Source organism: Elephas maximus, chromosome 2 (assembly GCF_024166365.1).
Source record: "Elephas maximus indicus isolate mEleMax1 chromosome 2, mEleMax1 primary haplotype, whole genome shotgun sequence".
NCBI lineage: Eukaryota > Metazoa > Chordata > Mammalia > Proboscidea > Elephantidae > Elephas > Elephas maximus.
This window is the reverse complement of record NC_064820.1, coordinates 51,866,047-51,881,193: the sequence shown is the minus strand read 5'-3', so window position 1 is coordinate 51,881,193 and position 15,147 is coordinate 51,866,047. Positions and strand designations below refer to the sequence as shown.

Below are 15,147 nucleotides of genomic sequence, written 5' to 3'. Positions count from 1 at the left end.
GAGAAACTAGGTGTCCTACCATACTACAATAGGAGTCCTGATGGCGCAGTGGTTATGGCACTCAACTGCTAACTGAAAGGTTGATGGTTAAAAACCACCAGTGGCTACATGGGAGAAAGGTGTGGCAGTCTGCTTCCAGAAAGATTTAAAGCCTTAGAAACCCTACAGGGTTGCTATGAGTCAGAATCTACTTGACAGCAACGGGTTTGGTTTTGGGTTTTGACCATACAACAAGGGGCCCTGGTGGTGCAGTGATTAAGCACTCAGCTGCTAACTGAAAAGTCAGCAGTTTGAACCCACCAGCCACTCCACGGGACAAAGATGTGAAAGACTGCTTCTGTAAAGATTACAGCCTTGGAAACCCTATGAAGCAGTTCTACTCTGTCCTGTAGGGTCACTATGAGTCAGAATCTACTTGATGACAGTGCATTGTACCATACTACATCCCACCCCAGCTCCCAGACCTGCCAGCCCTGACAGTGGTTCCACTTTGCCCCGGGAACTTCTGATTTTTCGATGCATTTTCTGGATTAAGGCTCACTTTGTTTATGTCAATATGATACTATCTACTTTCTGCCTTTCAGAATTCATAAAAACCTGTGTCTGATTATAGCCCCTCTCTGTTTTCAACTCCAGTGTGGATTTATTATTCCCTTTTCTGCATCTTTTTGTTATTTCAGCAGACCTGGAGTGAGATTTGGTGATAGCTAATCTTTTCAGCCTTCCATTTTGAACCAAAATCATTTTTAAAAAAAGAATATTATTTTAAGATTGAGTATTGGCAATTGGGTACTTTTAATTCTCAAAAAGAATTCCCTGAAAATATAGAAAAGTGTTGCTAACCATTGTTTCTCACACCATGGTTTGTTTGTTTGTTTGTTTTAATTGTGGGAAGTCTTGATGGGCTTTAAAAGAAAATTACCAAAAAGGTCTTTCTTACTCTTTTTTTTAATAGAGATTTGCCTCCTGACCAAGGGACGCCGTACAGCCAGTGTTCGAGCTGATACATATTGTCGTCTTTATTCACTCTCAGTGGACAATTTCAACGAGGTCCTGGAGGAATATCCAATGATGAGGAGAGCTTTTGAGACAGTTGCCATTGACCGACTAGATCGAATAGGTACTCTTTAGTTTTAATACCTTCACGCACAATTCACTTTTAATCTAGTGGACTAAGGTAAGTTTTTTATCAGACATCCCAAATGCTACTTCATAACTTGCTTTTAATTAGTGTAGCAATAGCATGTAGTTTTAGCCATGTTTCTAGAAATACCTGAGGCCTTATCTAACTTTATCTTGTAAATATTTGGGGTTTATTTACTTATTTCTATTTTTGTTAGCTACACAGTCTGATTTCCCCAGTGATGCCAAAACAATTTGAATCATCAGGTAAAAAGCAATGATAAAAATTCTAGATAGAATTAAAATAGAATTAAAAATATAATAGTATGAGTCTATGTTGCAAACCAAATTTTATCACAAGGTTGTTTATTTTTTTAAGGGTAAGCTTTACATTTTATCCTTATATTAAGAGTTGAAAATGTGTGTATTTTAAAATGGTAGAAACTTATTAAAATGTTTGTAATACAGACTCAAACAGAAACAGCATTGATAGAAGTGCCCTACATAGACACATAGATGCTTTATCTTATAAACATGAACATATATATGTATCACATATATATATGAACTTACTTATTAGTTACACTAGTTCGAAGATTTGAATAATTGCCTTAGTAAAGTTAGATGAGATTGGTTTGTTGCTAACTTCTCAATATATCCTGGACATTCTGATATGTTAGAATGTAGTGTACATTCACTTTTCCACACTCAAACCACCTTCCCCACCCTCCCCACTGTACCCCGTTTCTCTGCGTAACTCTACTTAACTTTCTAAACTTACTAAACCTTTGGTTTAGACATCGCTCCCCTGTAGAAACCTTCTGTGACCTCCCACTCCCATTAGGCTGGGTACTCTGGATATGTTCTCCCATGACCCTCTGAAGCCTCCCATCACGGCACTGCTTTTACTACTGTAATTGCTCTGGAGCCACTAAGCTCTTTGAACGTAGAGATCCTGTCTCTCTAGTCACCTTTACATTCACAGTAACTCGTATACAAATGATTATTTGTTAAAGAGAGGGGGTAAATAAATGAACACAAAGGGTTCATCTCACTTGGAAGGAAACAAAGAGGTACCTCCACTGCTTCATTCTTACTAAAGGTAAAGATTTTTTGATCAACCTTTTGTTATGTCAGTTTTTTTCTGCAGTTCATTTTTTTTTTTCTTTCCCTCTGTGTTACTAGGAAGACTACATAGAAATGAAATTAAATTAGGAGAAGTAAAGTTAGTATTGGGCATTACTGTTTACCAAGACATAATGAACATACTAAAAATGCATATTGCCATCTTAGAGATGGCATAGTCATCAGATAGCACAGTTAACAGAACACAGTCATGCAGAGAGACAAAGGAAGTGGATATGCCTAAAACATCCTTACCTAATTGGAAAATAACTTCACTCTTCATGGTATGTGGGTGTTCATGTTAGATACAAAGAGTAACTTCTGAGCAGCTGAGTTTTTTCCGAAGCCATCTAGACAGCTTTAGAAAAATCCTTTTAACTAAGATACTTAAGTAGAGAGATTCTGTTAGTCTGATACAGCTGCTCTTCCATCTAACTTATTACTGTTAATTTTTTATAAGAAATTTTGCACGAAATGCCTTGAAATTAATAATACAGGCACTCTAATTGTTAGTAAGCACTTAAGAATTTCCATTTTTGACCCTTGTATTATTGTAACAGTGCATTAAATGTTATATTATTTTTCCCAAGATCATAGATGCCCAGATGATGAAATGTTGACTATTCACCTGATCACAAGGAAACATTCTTTTTCAGTTTTGCAGTCATTGCTTATAAATGTCTCTGGTACTCTAGTTAGTTGAGGGAATATGCTAAATAAGCATTTGTATTTATAACTAGTGTGGACGCCTTGTTCTTTGAGAAATTAGGGCAGCACTGGCAGTCATTTAAAATGCTTACTTTTGTCAGCAGTAAAGTCAATTAAAACATGTTTTCATTTCAAAAATACATTTTTACTTTCGATATAATACTTTATTTAGCAATATAGCAAATCAGTTCACTTTTCATTTACCATAATCACTTGAGTATTATTGTATCAATGATATTATAGAAAAGTAACATGTTTTCCCATCTTTCATCCATCTGATGTTGATTCTAATAGTTATTCTGTCAGAGAACGTCTGTGTATTGCAAACCACACCAAAGATGATGGCAGGAAGGAGAGTTAAGGCCTCCAGAGGACCTGGAATGGGCTGAGAGCCTGCCATACACTATGCCCCTTGATCTTCACAACAACCATTCAGAAGAAGAAAGACCGTCAAAAAGTGGCTCTCAACCTGGCTGCACATTAGAATCTCCTAGGGGAAAAAGTTGCTTATAAATTATCAAAATATGGTCTGATAATTCTGACCGAATTGATGGGGTACAGGCAAACATCAGTATTTTTTTTTAAAGCTCCAGAGATGACAATATGCAATCAGGGTTGAAAATCAGTGATGTAGGACACTGGTCAAAAGCAAAAGGCGCTGACACCATGCTTCTCAAATCTGTGTGTAGGAATCACCTGAGAAATCTTAGTCAAATGGAGCATCTGATTCAGCAAGTAAGGTGAGGCCCAAAAGGCTGCGTTTCTAGCAAGCACCCAGTGATATGGATGTGGCTGGATCATGGTCCATTGCAAGGATCTATAATCAGTTGCAGTATTTTCCTTTCCCATCCCTTTTATTTACTAAAGATATGTTCTTGGGCACAGTTTTTAACCTTCCTGTGTCCTGGTCTCTTTTCTGGTACAATGGGATTATAAATAGATATGCCTTACAGTGTTGAGGATTAAATAATCTATCTAAGCCTTTTATATAGTTCCTATCACACAGTTAAGTGCTCAAATGTTAGGTATTATTTACTCATTGTCCTTTCTTGACAAAGTAGCTTTAAACTCAAATCTTGATTCTAGGCCTATTCTGATATAAAATCCTTTTCTTACCCCACTCTTCAAGGTAGCCCTCATGTTAAACATCTCCATTTTTCATGAAAGGTAGCCTTTTGCCACATATCAGGCTTTCCAGGCATTTTACTTGACTTGACTAGAAGGTAAGGGTTGCCAGAGAGATACAGGAAGCGTGAAAGGCAGGAGCCACATTTCTACTTGGTGTCTAAAGGTGAGTATGTGGATATGAAGCCTCTTTTATGAAGCAGAGACATGTTTCTGTTTTCAGGTGCCACTCTCACTTGGAGTTTTTATCAGTGATTTGTAGACTTTCCAATTGTCTATCTTTCTTTTACTGACAGGAAAGAAAAACTCAATTCTTCTACAAAAGTTCCAGAAGGACCTGAACACTGGTGTTTTCAACAATCAGGAGAACGAGATCCTGAAGCAGATTGTGAAACACGATAGGGAGATGGTGCAGGCAATTGCCCCAATCAATTATCCTCAAATGCCAGCCCTGAATTCCACATCCTCAACCACAACCCCCACTTCTAGGATGAGGACACAGTCTCCTCCGGTGTACACAGCAACCAGTCTGTCTCATAGCAACCTGCATTCCCCCAGTCCCAGCACACAGACCCCCCAGCCCTCAGCCATCCTCTCACCCTGTTCCTACACCACAGTGGTCTGCAGCCCACCTGTACAGAGCCCGCTGGCGACTCGAACTTTCCACTACTCCTCCCCCACAGCGTCCCAGTTGTCACTTATGCAACAGCAACAGTTACAGCAACCCCAGCCTCCGCAGACTCAGCATCAACAGCAGCCCCAACAACCACAAACGCCCAGCAGCTCCACGCCGAAAAACGAAGTGCACAAGAGCACTCAGGCGCTTCACAACACCAACCTGACACGAGAAGTCAGGCCCCTCTCCGCTTCGCAGCCCTCACTGCCCCATGAGGTTGCCACTCTGATTTCCAGACCTCATCCCACTGTGGGCGAATCCCTGGCCTCCATCCCTCAGCCCATGGCAGGCGTGCACGGCCCTGGCCTTCAAGCAGGAGGCAGGGGCACTGTCCCTCAGCGAGTTACCCTCTTCCGACAGATGTCATCAGGAGCCATTCCCCCAACCCGAGGAGTCCCTCCCACACTCCCTCCACCAGCAGCTCTTCAGAGAGAGTCTTCCTCAGTCTTAAACACAGACCCAGATGCAGAAAAGCCACGATTTGCTTCAAATTTATGATCCCTGCTGATTGTCAAAGCAGAAAGAGATACTGTAATAAACTGAGAACGTTCTCAGACCTTACTTTATTCTATCTCCTGATAGATCCCTATAGCCTACTATGAAGAGATATTTTAGACAGCTCTGGCATACATGCAAAATGTAAAAAAATATATATATATACATATACTATTAAATATATATTTAAATCCCCAAGAGAAGTTCAGAAGACCTGTATAACATGCAGTGTTATATGTCTTCCTTTCTTTAATTCATTAAAGGATTTAAAATGTTGTTGAAAGATTATTTATTTTTAACCTACTTTGACTTAATTCCTTTGATATATGTATTTCTCTATTTTATGAAGAGTTCTTGGGTTCATTGGAAACAAAAGTGATTTTAAAAAGGCAACTCAAGCAATCTACTGAATAGCACCAATCAATACTTTGTTTCATTAGCTTTGTCTCTGCATCCAAATCAATAATCATTAATTAAAAAAAAAATTACAGAGGGTTAATTGCAAATCCCATTTTATAGATCCAAATTGTACTTTGGTGCTTTCGATTTTGAATTAGGCTGAAGAACACACGGTATGCTTGGTTACAGTAGGAAGACTAGCATTGCTGCTGTTATGAATATCTCTAACCTCAAACATGTTTATTGAACTTTCTGAAAACTGAGAGAATATCTGTCTTCGTGTGTTATGGGACTCTTACCAAGACTCAATCAATGTTAGTTGTAAATAATTTTCAACCCATACAAAAATAGCTACTCTGTGTTGTATGAAGGTAAAAGTCATTGTTTAAGAGTTTAGTTTTATTGCTTCACTTCAAAACTTAGAGTTTTAAATTTTACAAAACCTGATTGTTAAAATTATTCAACTGTAATGCAGTGGCTTGAAACCTACAATATTATTTTAACCTGCAATGTTTTATGCATAATTGTATGCTCAATTCTACAAATTGCTTGTATTACACCAAAAATCATTACTTTTCTTCCTTCTTGCCATAATCAAGCAACTGAAAATAGTCCCTGCATGCTTTTTGGAAAAAAGAAAAAGAAAACAGGTTTGAATCAATCATTGTAGGGGAAGGCTTATAGTGTTTGTTTCTAGAAAAGTATAAACATTCATCAATTGTCTCTCTTAAAATTCCTGTAAGCCTGACTGGGACCTCTGACTTAAGTCTAGAAGTGAGGTTTTCACTTTTATTTAATATTAGTACTATTATTATTATTTGAACAATTATTTGTAAACTATTTGAAAGTGTGTTCTGTGTCTTCACTGTACTTAGTAGTTTACTGTGATGTTAATTGGACAAAATAAACACAATATAGCATCATGTCTGTTTGCGAACACGCACTTTGCTATTAATTGGTTAGTAAATTAAGGCATTGGTGACTAACAGCCCTTAGACAGGAGGCTTGTTATTTTAAATGTGCTGAAAGTAGTATGGACACGGTGAAAGAAAGCAGGGGTAAAGCTGAATGCCTGTGAGCATTGTTTGTTTGCTTGTTCATTTGTTTCCTTAGCTCTTTACATGATCTGTGAGCATCCACTTTTTTCAAAGGAGTCCCTTAGTAATCATTTGTGCCTAATGCATCCCACAAACATGGTGGATGACCAGAAGACAATTGGAAGATTCCTTAATAACCAACTTCTGTAAATAGCCCAAGTTAAGGGAGTCACCTAAGATGAAGATCTTCTGTGTCTTTGACACCGAACCAAGAAGAACTTACAAAGATCACATATTACATGTAGCAGGGCCTCCAGATAGACTTGAGGACAGAAAACAAAAACTCTAAAGTGGACTCATGCTACCTGTTATGCCTTTTATTGATATAATACCTATAGTACCAAAATAAGTCATTATTTTTAATTCCTAACAAATCCCAACTTGTGTGGAAGTAATCAACAATGCTGGTCAATGTAATGTTATCATTAACATGCTGGTGACATATGATGGTGTGTCAGGAATGGTGGAAGAAAGGAATTGTTCAGTCTACCTAGGACCTATGGGAAAGCTGCAAGACCATTTACATATCAGTACAAAACTCCTTTATTTAAGGTATTAAGAATTGAATTCAATTAAGATCACATATTGATCCTTTAAATTATTAAAGGTTTACATTTGATAGGACTAATGGGTTTGGTAGTGGAATATTTTTATATATATATATACATATATAAATTTTTTGTTTTTTATTTTGAGCACTATTGAGAAACATAAGGAAAACTGAACTGCATGGTCTTTCAGTGTAACCATAAAGTTCTTATTCACTTTGTAATAGAATGGACAAAAACAAAAATACGGTTTATATGTTAAAAATAAAATGGTACAGGGTAAATTATATACATATATATGTATGAATGTATATATACTTAGGTTAAGAAAACGATCCACATTCCTGTAATATAAAGGTTTATTGCTAGTTAAAAAATGACCTCTTTTCTCTGTACATAGTTAAGCTCACGAATATGAAATTTTAATCTGTACAGGAAGAAATGTATTATTGAAAAGATTGGTCTTTCTGTTGCTGGGAAGATAGTAGAATAGCTGATTCTTATAAAAACTATATGATCAGGGATGAGTTAGCTTATTTCTTTTGTCTTTGCTCAAAGCCATAAATATATAAATATATATAAAGATTATTAATAAATTCAACAGAAAATAAACTAAAATCATGAATATTTTATTTCATCAATATATTCTAATCAAACTTTTTTGTTGTATTAGTGAGTACAGACTCACCTCTGTCTTTCCATCTTTACATTGTAAGATTTCCAGGACGGTTTATATTTGATACTCATTAAAAAATTAATTATAGATATTCTCCAACTGTAGAAAAAGAAGACTTTTAATAGAACATGAATTTTCAACCATTCTTGTGTCTGACCTCTGCCATACAGTATAAGCTAGAGTTTGTTTTATTCTTTGCTCTTCTTAGCATATGGTTGTCCAATTTTGAAACACAACCATTATTTGTGCTCTTGTTCAAAATAGGGATGAGAAATAATCACTCCATAATTTACTTATACAAACCTGTCTTGTTATAGCCATGGGCCCTGCAATTGGATTTTGAATTAGACCTAAAAGCCTGAGATAGAGTTGACTACATTGAGAATAAATAGCCAAACGTTCTTGAGAATAGTGAGGATAGATGGCAGGAGTGGCAATGAGTTCTATTCATCAAATGAATACCCTGCCTCCAGGTCTCAGTGACCACTCCATAAATAAATAACTCCCTGATGGATGCTGCTCCACTTAAAAAAAAAAAAAAAAAAAGATTATTTGGCAACTTATAAGCTTAAATGAGCATAATATCCACAGGACACTACAGAGTTCGGAGTCAAGTTATTAGAATAATTCCTGAAGAACTTGAATGATTTAAACAATATGACACACATTTAAATTTTTTAATGTATTAGCTCCATACCTGAATTATTTATACTTCAAAGTATAAGTGATCTCTATGATTTTCAGAATTACTTTTTAAATCTCCATATTTTCTTTTTCAGCACAGATTTTTATATTTGTTAATTTTACCATGTTACCTTGCTTCTATGGACCTAACTCTAATCATTTATAAAATTAAGCTGTTTGAAGGTTCTCTCCATTTTGCCTTTGTCCTTTATGTGTCATAAAACCCCTGTGTGGTAGTTTTACTCATATATGCTCCACCAAGAAAGTTTTACTGCAATCTTTGCATATTTTGAAAATTACTGATGCAAAAGAAACGTGGTCCTTACAGAATAATTGGATGCTGAGCATTAAGAGCTATTTGGGTTCTGAAAGGAATGGTCACGGATTTAAGGCAAGTGTAATTGGCTGCATGCACTGAATTGTTAGGTGCTGTTGAGCTGGTTCCAACTCATAGTGACCCTGGGTACAATAGAACGAAACACTACCCGGTCCTGTGCCATCCTCACAATCATTAGGTTTGAGCCCATTGTTGCAGCCACTGTGTCTGTCCGTCTAGTTGAGGGTCTTCCTCTATTTCTCTGACTCTATACCAAGCATGATGTCCTTCTCCAGGGACTGGTCCCTCCTGATAACATGTCCAAAGTACATAAGATGAAGTCTTGCCATCCTTGCTTCTAAGGAGCATTTTGACTGTACTTCCAAGACAGATTTGTTCGTTCTTCTGGCAGTCCATGATATACTCAATATTTTTTGCCAACACCATATTTCAAAAGCCTCAATTCTTCTTCAGTATTCCTCATTCACTATCCATCTTTCACATGCATATGAGGCTACTGAAGACACCATGGCTTGGGTCAGGCCCACCTTAGTCCTCAAAGTGAGGTCATTGCTTTTTAACACTTTTAAAGAGGTTTTTTGCAGCATATTTGCCCAATGCAATACGTCATTTGACTTCTTGTCTGTGGAATTGTTAGGCCAGGTCTATAACTTCATTAATATGTCCCTTTTCAAGGAAAAATAGTATGGAACAAAGATTTTCTGTTGCATTTAGAGTTCATTATACATACTATTGGAACTTGAAAGCAATGACTTTCTTAAGCAATTTTTATTATTTTCTTCTTAAAGAAAGTACCTTTTTTTTTTTTTAGATAGGCCAACAATAAAAATCATGAAAAGAACTCCTGCTTTTAAAAGAGAACAAAGAAAGTGCAGATTACCAAAAAATAAAATAAAATAAACCTATTGCCATCAAGTTGATTCCAACTCATAGCAACCCTATAGGACACAGTGGAACTGCCCCATGTGGTTTCCAAGGAGCAGTTGATGGATTTGAACTGCTGACATTTTGGTTAGCAGCCAAGCTTAACCACTGTGCTGCCTAAATTGATGAAGAATTTAAGAGCAAATCTGGTCAATAGACCCATATTTCTTTACTTCACATTTTGGAGCTTTTGATCAAAGGCCACATTACTTCTTCCCCCAGGGCAATGAATATTTCCATTAACATTTGCCATTATTCTTCATCCTCATTTCCTCCATAGCTTTAGATTATAAAAAGCATGAACTTCTCTAAATAGAAAAAAATTATGGTATAATCACAATTCTGTTTCCAGAAAAAGATCTTCATTTTATTATAATTGTCTAGGAGAAAATATGAGTGATTTTGTGATATTTTATTGCTTTTCAGTTTTGGCTACTCTCTCAATGAAGTCATTGTTCCCCTTTTCTCATGTTAAAATGTGTTCTCTGCTCTTAAAGAAAAGGGAGATTGCCTAACTTGCACTGGAGGGACAAGAATCATGTGATTGAGGCATTCATTTCATGCACAAAATTTAAGAAGGTACCATACAATTCAGTAATCAAGATAAATAATACTTTAAGGCAATATTTAAAAAAAAATAAAATAAAAATTAACATAAAAACAAACTATTGACCATATATCAAAATTTTAAATAAAAGCAGGGTCTGACTCCCCGCACTTGGGCAACACGCTTCACTGGCCCCACGCTAATCCCAGCCCTGTTCCCTAGTCAAGTTTTAACAAGAGCAAACAGGGATTTGAGGGCTTCTGTGATCTAAGAACTCTGGCCAGGACTTGCCCCCCGGCATCTTGAGAATTGTTTAAATATGTTATTAAGAGGACCAATACGTAGGGTTCTGAATTTGTTTCTAGGTTTTCTAATATAGACAGAATAATGTATCAAATTCTGGAGAAAGAATTAACATTTACTAACACATGGAACATGCTTTTCAAAAATGGATGTTCAACAGAACACAGCAGATTGGGAGCATCGGCAGTTCAGTGCGGCTGCTAAGTATCAGAGGCTTAAGAACAGAAATTGGTATAGAAATTATGGGTTTTATTATAAGACCAAGGATTTGTGCTTTATCTTCTTAATGTCGTGGAACCAAGATTATTAATAAGGAGGCTACAGGTTGAAATGTGCGTTTTGCTAATATGATTGGAAATAGAATAATTCATGACCCAGTGAAACTGGGGACTATTTACTGTTCCACCCTGCATGTGAGGATTCTTGGCTCAAAGGAAGGCCCTAGGTTTGCTAACAAGGGTAATAGGAGTGGGAAGCTGGGAATTTAGTTGCTATGCATAATAATAGAAATATAGGGGCAAGAGAAGGATTTGAGACAGTAAGGGCTAGAACTTGAAAGAAAGGAAACCAGTTACCCTAATAGTTGAGTGGATTCTGACTTATAGCGATCCTATAGGACAGAGTAGAACTGCTTCATAAGATTTCCAAGGAGCAGCTTGTGATTTGAAACGCCGACCTTTCAGTTAGCAGCTGAACTCTTAACCACTGCTCCACCATAATGGTAAATCCAGTTTTAGAAGTCAGCCAAAACTCATTGAAGCCATATATTGTTAATAAGTGATCTATTTTAGCGCCACTATTTGTGATCAGGAAGCCCTGGTGGCATAGTGGTTAAGTGTTAGGGCTGATAACCAAAACGTGGGCAGTTTGAATCCACCAGGTGCTCCTTGGAAACTCTACGGGGCAGTTCTACTCTGTCCTATAGGGCCTCTATGAGTCAGAATCAACTCCACCACAACGGGTTTGGTTTGGTTTCGGAATTTGTGATCAAAATCAAAATATGATTATTATTGATTGTGCCTCATAAACTGGCTCTGAAGACCTAGAAATGTTCCTAAAACTTTTATATATGTATAGATTCCACGGTGCAATACTCTCAATACATAAAGATTTGTGATATTTACCTGTAAAGGTCTGATGACTTTATAGCTTTGTATCTAACCTGTGTTGTGTTCACTCACATAGAAGAGTGGTGATCAAATCCATTGATTTAGACTTGTTTTGCATCGTTCTATTTTAAGGAATGACTATTTACACATAGCATTCTATCAGTCTATGAATGAATGTTATTGACTTTTAATTCCTCCACATTTGCGATGTTAACTCTAATTAATAACTTCTGAAATTGGTACCTGTAATGAATATTTAATCTTTCTCAGATTCACTTATCAGTCTCCACAGGAGCTTAATAAGTACAAATTGATTACATGATTTTGTTAATTGCCCCCTCAGCTATAAATGTTGGCAAATTTTAAGACTTTAGCTAGCTTGTTAAAACAATTTCTCAGATATATTGAATCTAAAAAACATATCAAAGTTCTATTTCAAACATGATCCAGGATTTTTTAGTAAGCCAATTCAAATATTCAAAATAGACATAATTTGTAAGAAAAAATGTCTTGACAATCTTTTTTTTCCCATAAATAACTGGTTAAAGCATATTAATATTCTTAATATCTTGATTTCTTGAAAGTATATCCTAAAATTGCTCAAATATTTTATAGACAGACAACAAGGAATGTTAAATACCTTCCAGCAGAGCAGTAAAGTATGTCTCAGAAAAAGTTCTGGCCCTGACTAAGTTTAGGATTTTAGGGTTTTTTTTTTTTTAGGCATAACATAGTGTGAGATAAATAATTACTTTATATAAGGTAATTTGAACTGAAATAACCCTTGGGATTTCCTGAATATTTATTTTATAAAACCTCCTGGTAACACCTGTGGGTTTTTGCATATAAGTGGAGGGAGATTGGCCAGGCCACAAAGACTGCTTCAGGGAGGGCCATGCATGATTCCATAAATCATGTCTTTGCAATGAAGACTCAATCATGACTACCTAATGAAGCTGATAAAGACTCCATGAAAGCCACATAGGCTTCCTGGTTGGTGAAAGACATCCATACATGTAGTGTACCCTTTGGGACATGGAAACTCCATGTTAGGAACCCTCCCAGAACTCACCCTATATATCACTTGTATCCTTTTTTGCTATAATAAAGCTGTGATTGTAAGTTTAGCACTTTTGCTGAGTTCTGTGAATCATTCCATTGAATTATTGAACCTGAGAAAGTAGTGGGAGCCAGCAGGTCAGGAGAGGAGCTGGGAAGTCCTGAGTTTACAGCTGATATTCTGAGGGCCTTGGAGGGAACCCCCAAATTTGTAGCCAACAGGCCAGAAGTAAGGGGGCTGAGGACCCCTAAGATTATGGCTGTTATTCTGAGTTGGTAGAGGGAACCCGCAAATGTGTAGCCAGCATGTCAGAAGTGAGAGACCTCAGAGGAGGCTCCCAAGTTTGTTGCTGGCAACCTGAAGGCATAGTGGGAAAACTCTGAATTTGTAGCCAGCAGGTCAGAAGTGAGGGTATTATGTAGATTCCCAAACATGTGGCTGGTATCTGAAGTCCTGGGCCTACATGGAAGTCTGGAGGACTGTGTTCTCTAAATTGTAAGATCTGACCTAATTCTGGGTGGCTAAGGTCAGAGGAAGAAGTGGTGCTTGGGCATCTGGTGTCAGATGTGAAAAGTGGGGTTTGTTATGTCCTCATAGTTGGTACCTGAAAAACAAAGATTTGATACTTGATTTATGTACTCACATAAATTGTGTGAGAGTAAAGTGAAATTTCCCTGCACACATTTTCATATGACTTTAATAGTTATATCCACCTCAAAAATTCATTTACACATGCAAAATCTTAAGTATCTGTGATAGCCCATCTAAAGTAATCCCTGGCTAATTGGCCCAGCACAGCATATTTCTTAAAACATATGTGATTTTAATAGAAAAAAAGCAGCAGAGTTCCTTGCAAAATAGAAGTTGTAACATTCTTAATGGTTCTATATTCCTGAAAATTATGAAACATTTGGCAGTCCCAAAGCCTTATGCTGTATAAAGGAGACCACAGCTTCAGAAATTGTGCAAAATTGCTTTTTTCATTTATTTTTTATCTGTAAGTAGGAATAAATTATGGGGATCGACCACCAACCAGAAAAAAACAGGAACACAGAACACCTCAGTATTTAGACCACCCTAAAAAAAAAAAAAAAATTTTTTTTTAGTATTTTATGCATAAACCCAATATTGGTCTTCAGCTGTGCATAAACCCAATATCGGTGTTCAAGTACACTTTACCAGGAATCTTTTTAGTATTCACAGGGCTGGCGGCTCCTTGACTCCCAAATAAACAAAGTTCAAAATGCCTATGATATACACTTGAAAAACAATTTATATACACACTTGAAAAGTGGGGAAATGACACTGAAAAAGATCAAATACATATCTGAAAAGAGATTTAATATTCATGTTGCTAGTCTGGAGAAGCCACAGTTCTGAAGAGCAAAAGGTAAGATGACACGGAAGGGTTTGTGAAGATTTACTTTTAGAAAAGGTAATGTAGAATTTGGCTTATTATGGAGCAGATGATTTTTCTCATCAATCAGTAACATATTTCCCCTTCTCTCTTTAGTGTATTTTCATAGATTTAACTTTTTAAAGATGTTTCATATAGGTCTTCCTTAATGTATTAATCTCATTGTTTGCTATGACAAATCTCCTCAAACAAGCATGTGTTTTCATTTACAATGGAGCTAAAAATATGTGATTTAAACAAAGATATGCATTCCACAGGAAGTCGCAAAATCTTTATCAACAAATTTAAAATGAAGCAGAATCAGTTAGCTTATAATGGCTCACAATTTCAACATATTAAAAATACAGCATACATTAGGAAGGAGGAAGCTATTTTTGGAAAACATCAAGAGAAATTTTTGGTGGAGCCAAGATGGCTGACTAGGTAGAAGCTACCTCGGATCCCTCTTGCAACAAAGACTTGGAAAAACAAGTGAATCGATCACATACATGACGATCTACAAACCCTGACCATCAAACACAGATCTAAAGAGTTGACCTGAGTGACGGGAGTGAAAAGCTGCACCCTGAAGCAGCAACCGCCTCTGGAACTGGCATCTGGTGCCACAGCCTTGAGCCCTCGCGGTTCCCGGGTGCCGAGTGGCAGGGCTGATTGTGGCTTCCTGAGGTGGGGCAGGCATGGGACACAGCCCAAACCCCTAGCCCCCTGGGGTAACCTTGGTAGAGACTCAGCTAGCACAAGAAGGCTGTGCACTGACACGGCTGATAAGAGAACGAGCAACCACGAGGAAGGAGC

The 15,147-nt window shown here is 37.1% G+C and overlaps 1 protein-coding gene across 1 annotated transcript in view; it reads left to right on the top strand.

Moving 5' to 3' along the window:
* HCN1 (hyperpolarization activated cyclic nucleotide gated potassium channel 1) overlaps positions 1-5,303 on the top strand; it is a 497,080-nt gene extending 491,777 nt beyond the window's left edge. The window contains exons 7-8 of the mRNA XM_049863474.1: positions 956-1,120; positions 4,377-5,303. Of these exons, the coding sequence (XP_049719431.1) occupies positions 956-1,120; positions 4,377-5,254 (1,043 nt within the window). The 3' untranslated portion in view covers positions 5,255-5,303. The remainder of the gene's footprint in view (positions 1-955; positions 1,121-4,376) is intronic.
* The last annotated feature ends 9,844 nt before the right edge of the window (positions 5,304-15,147 follow it).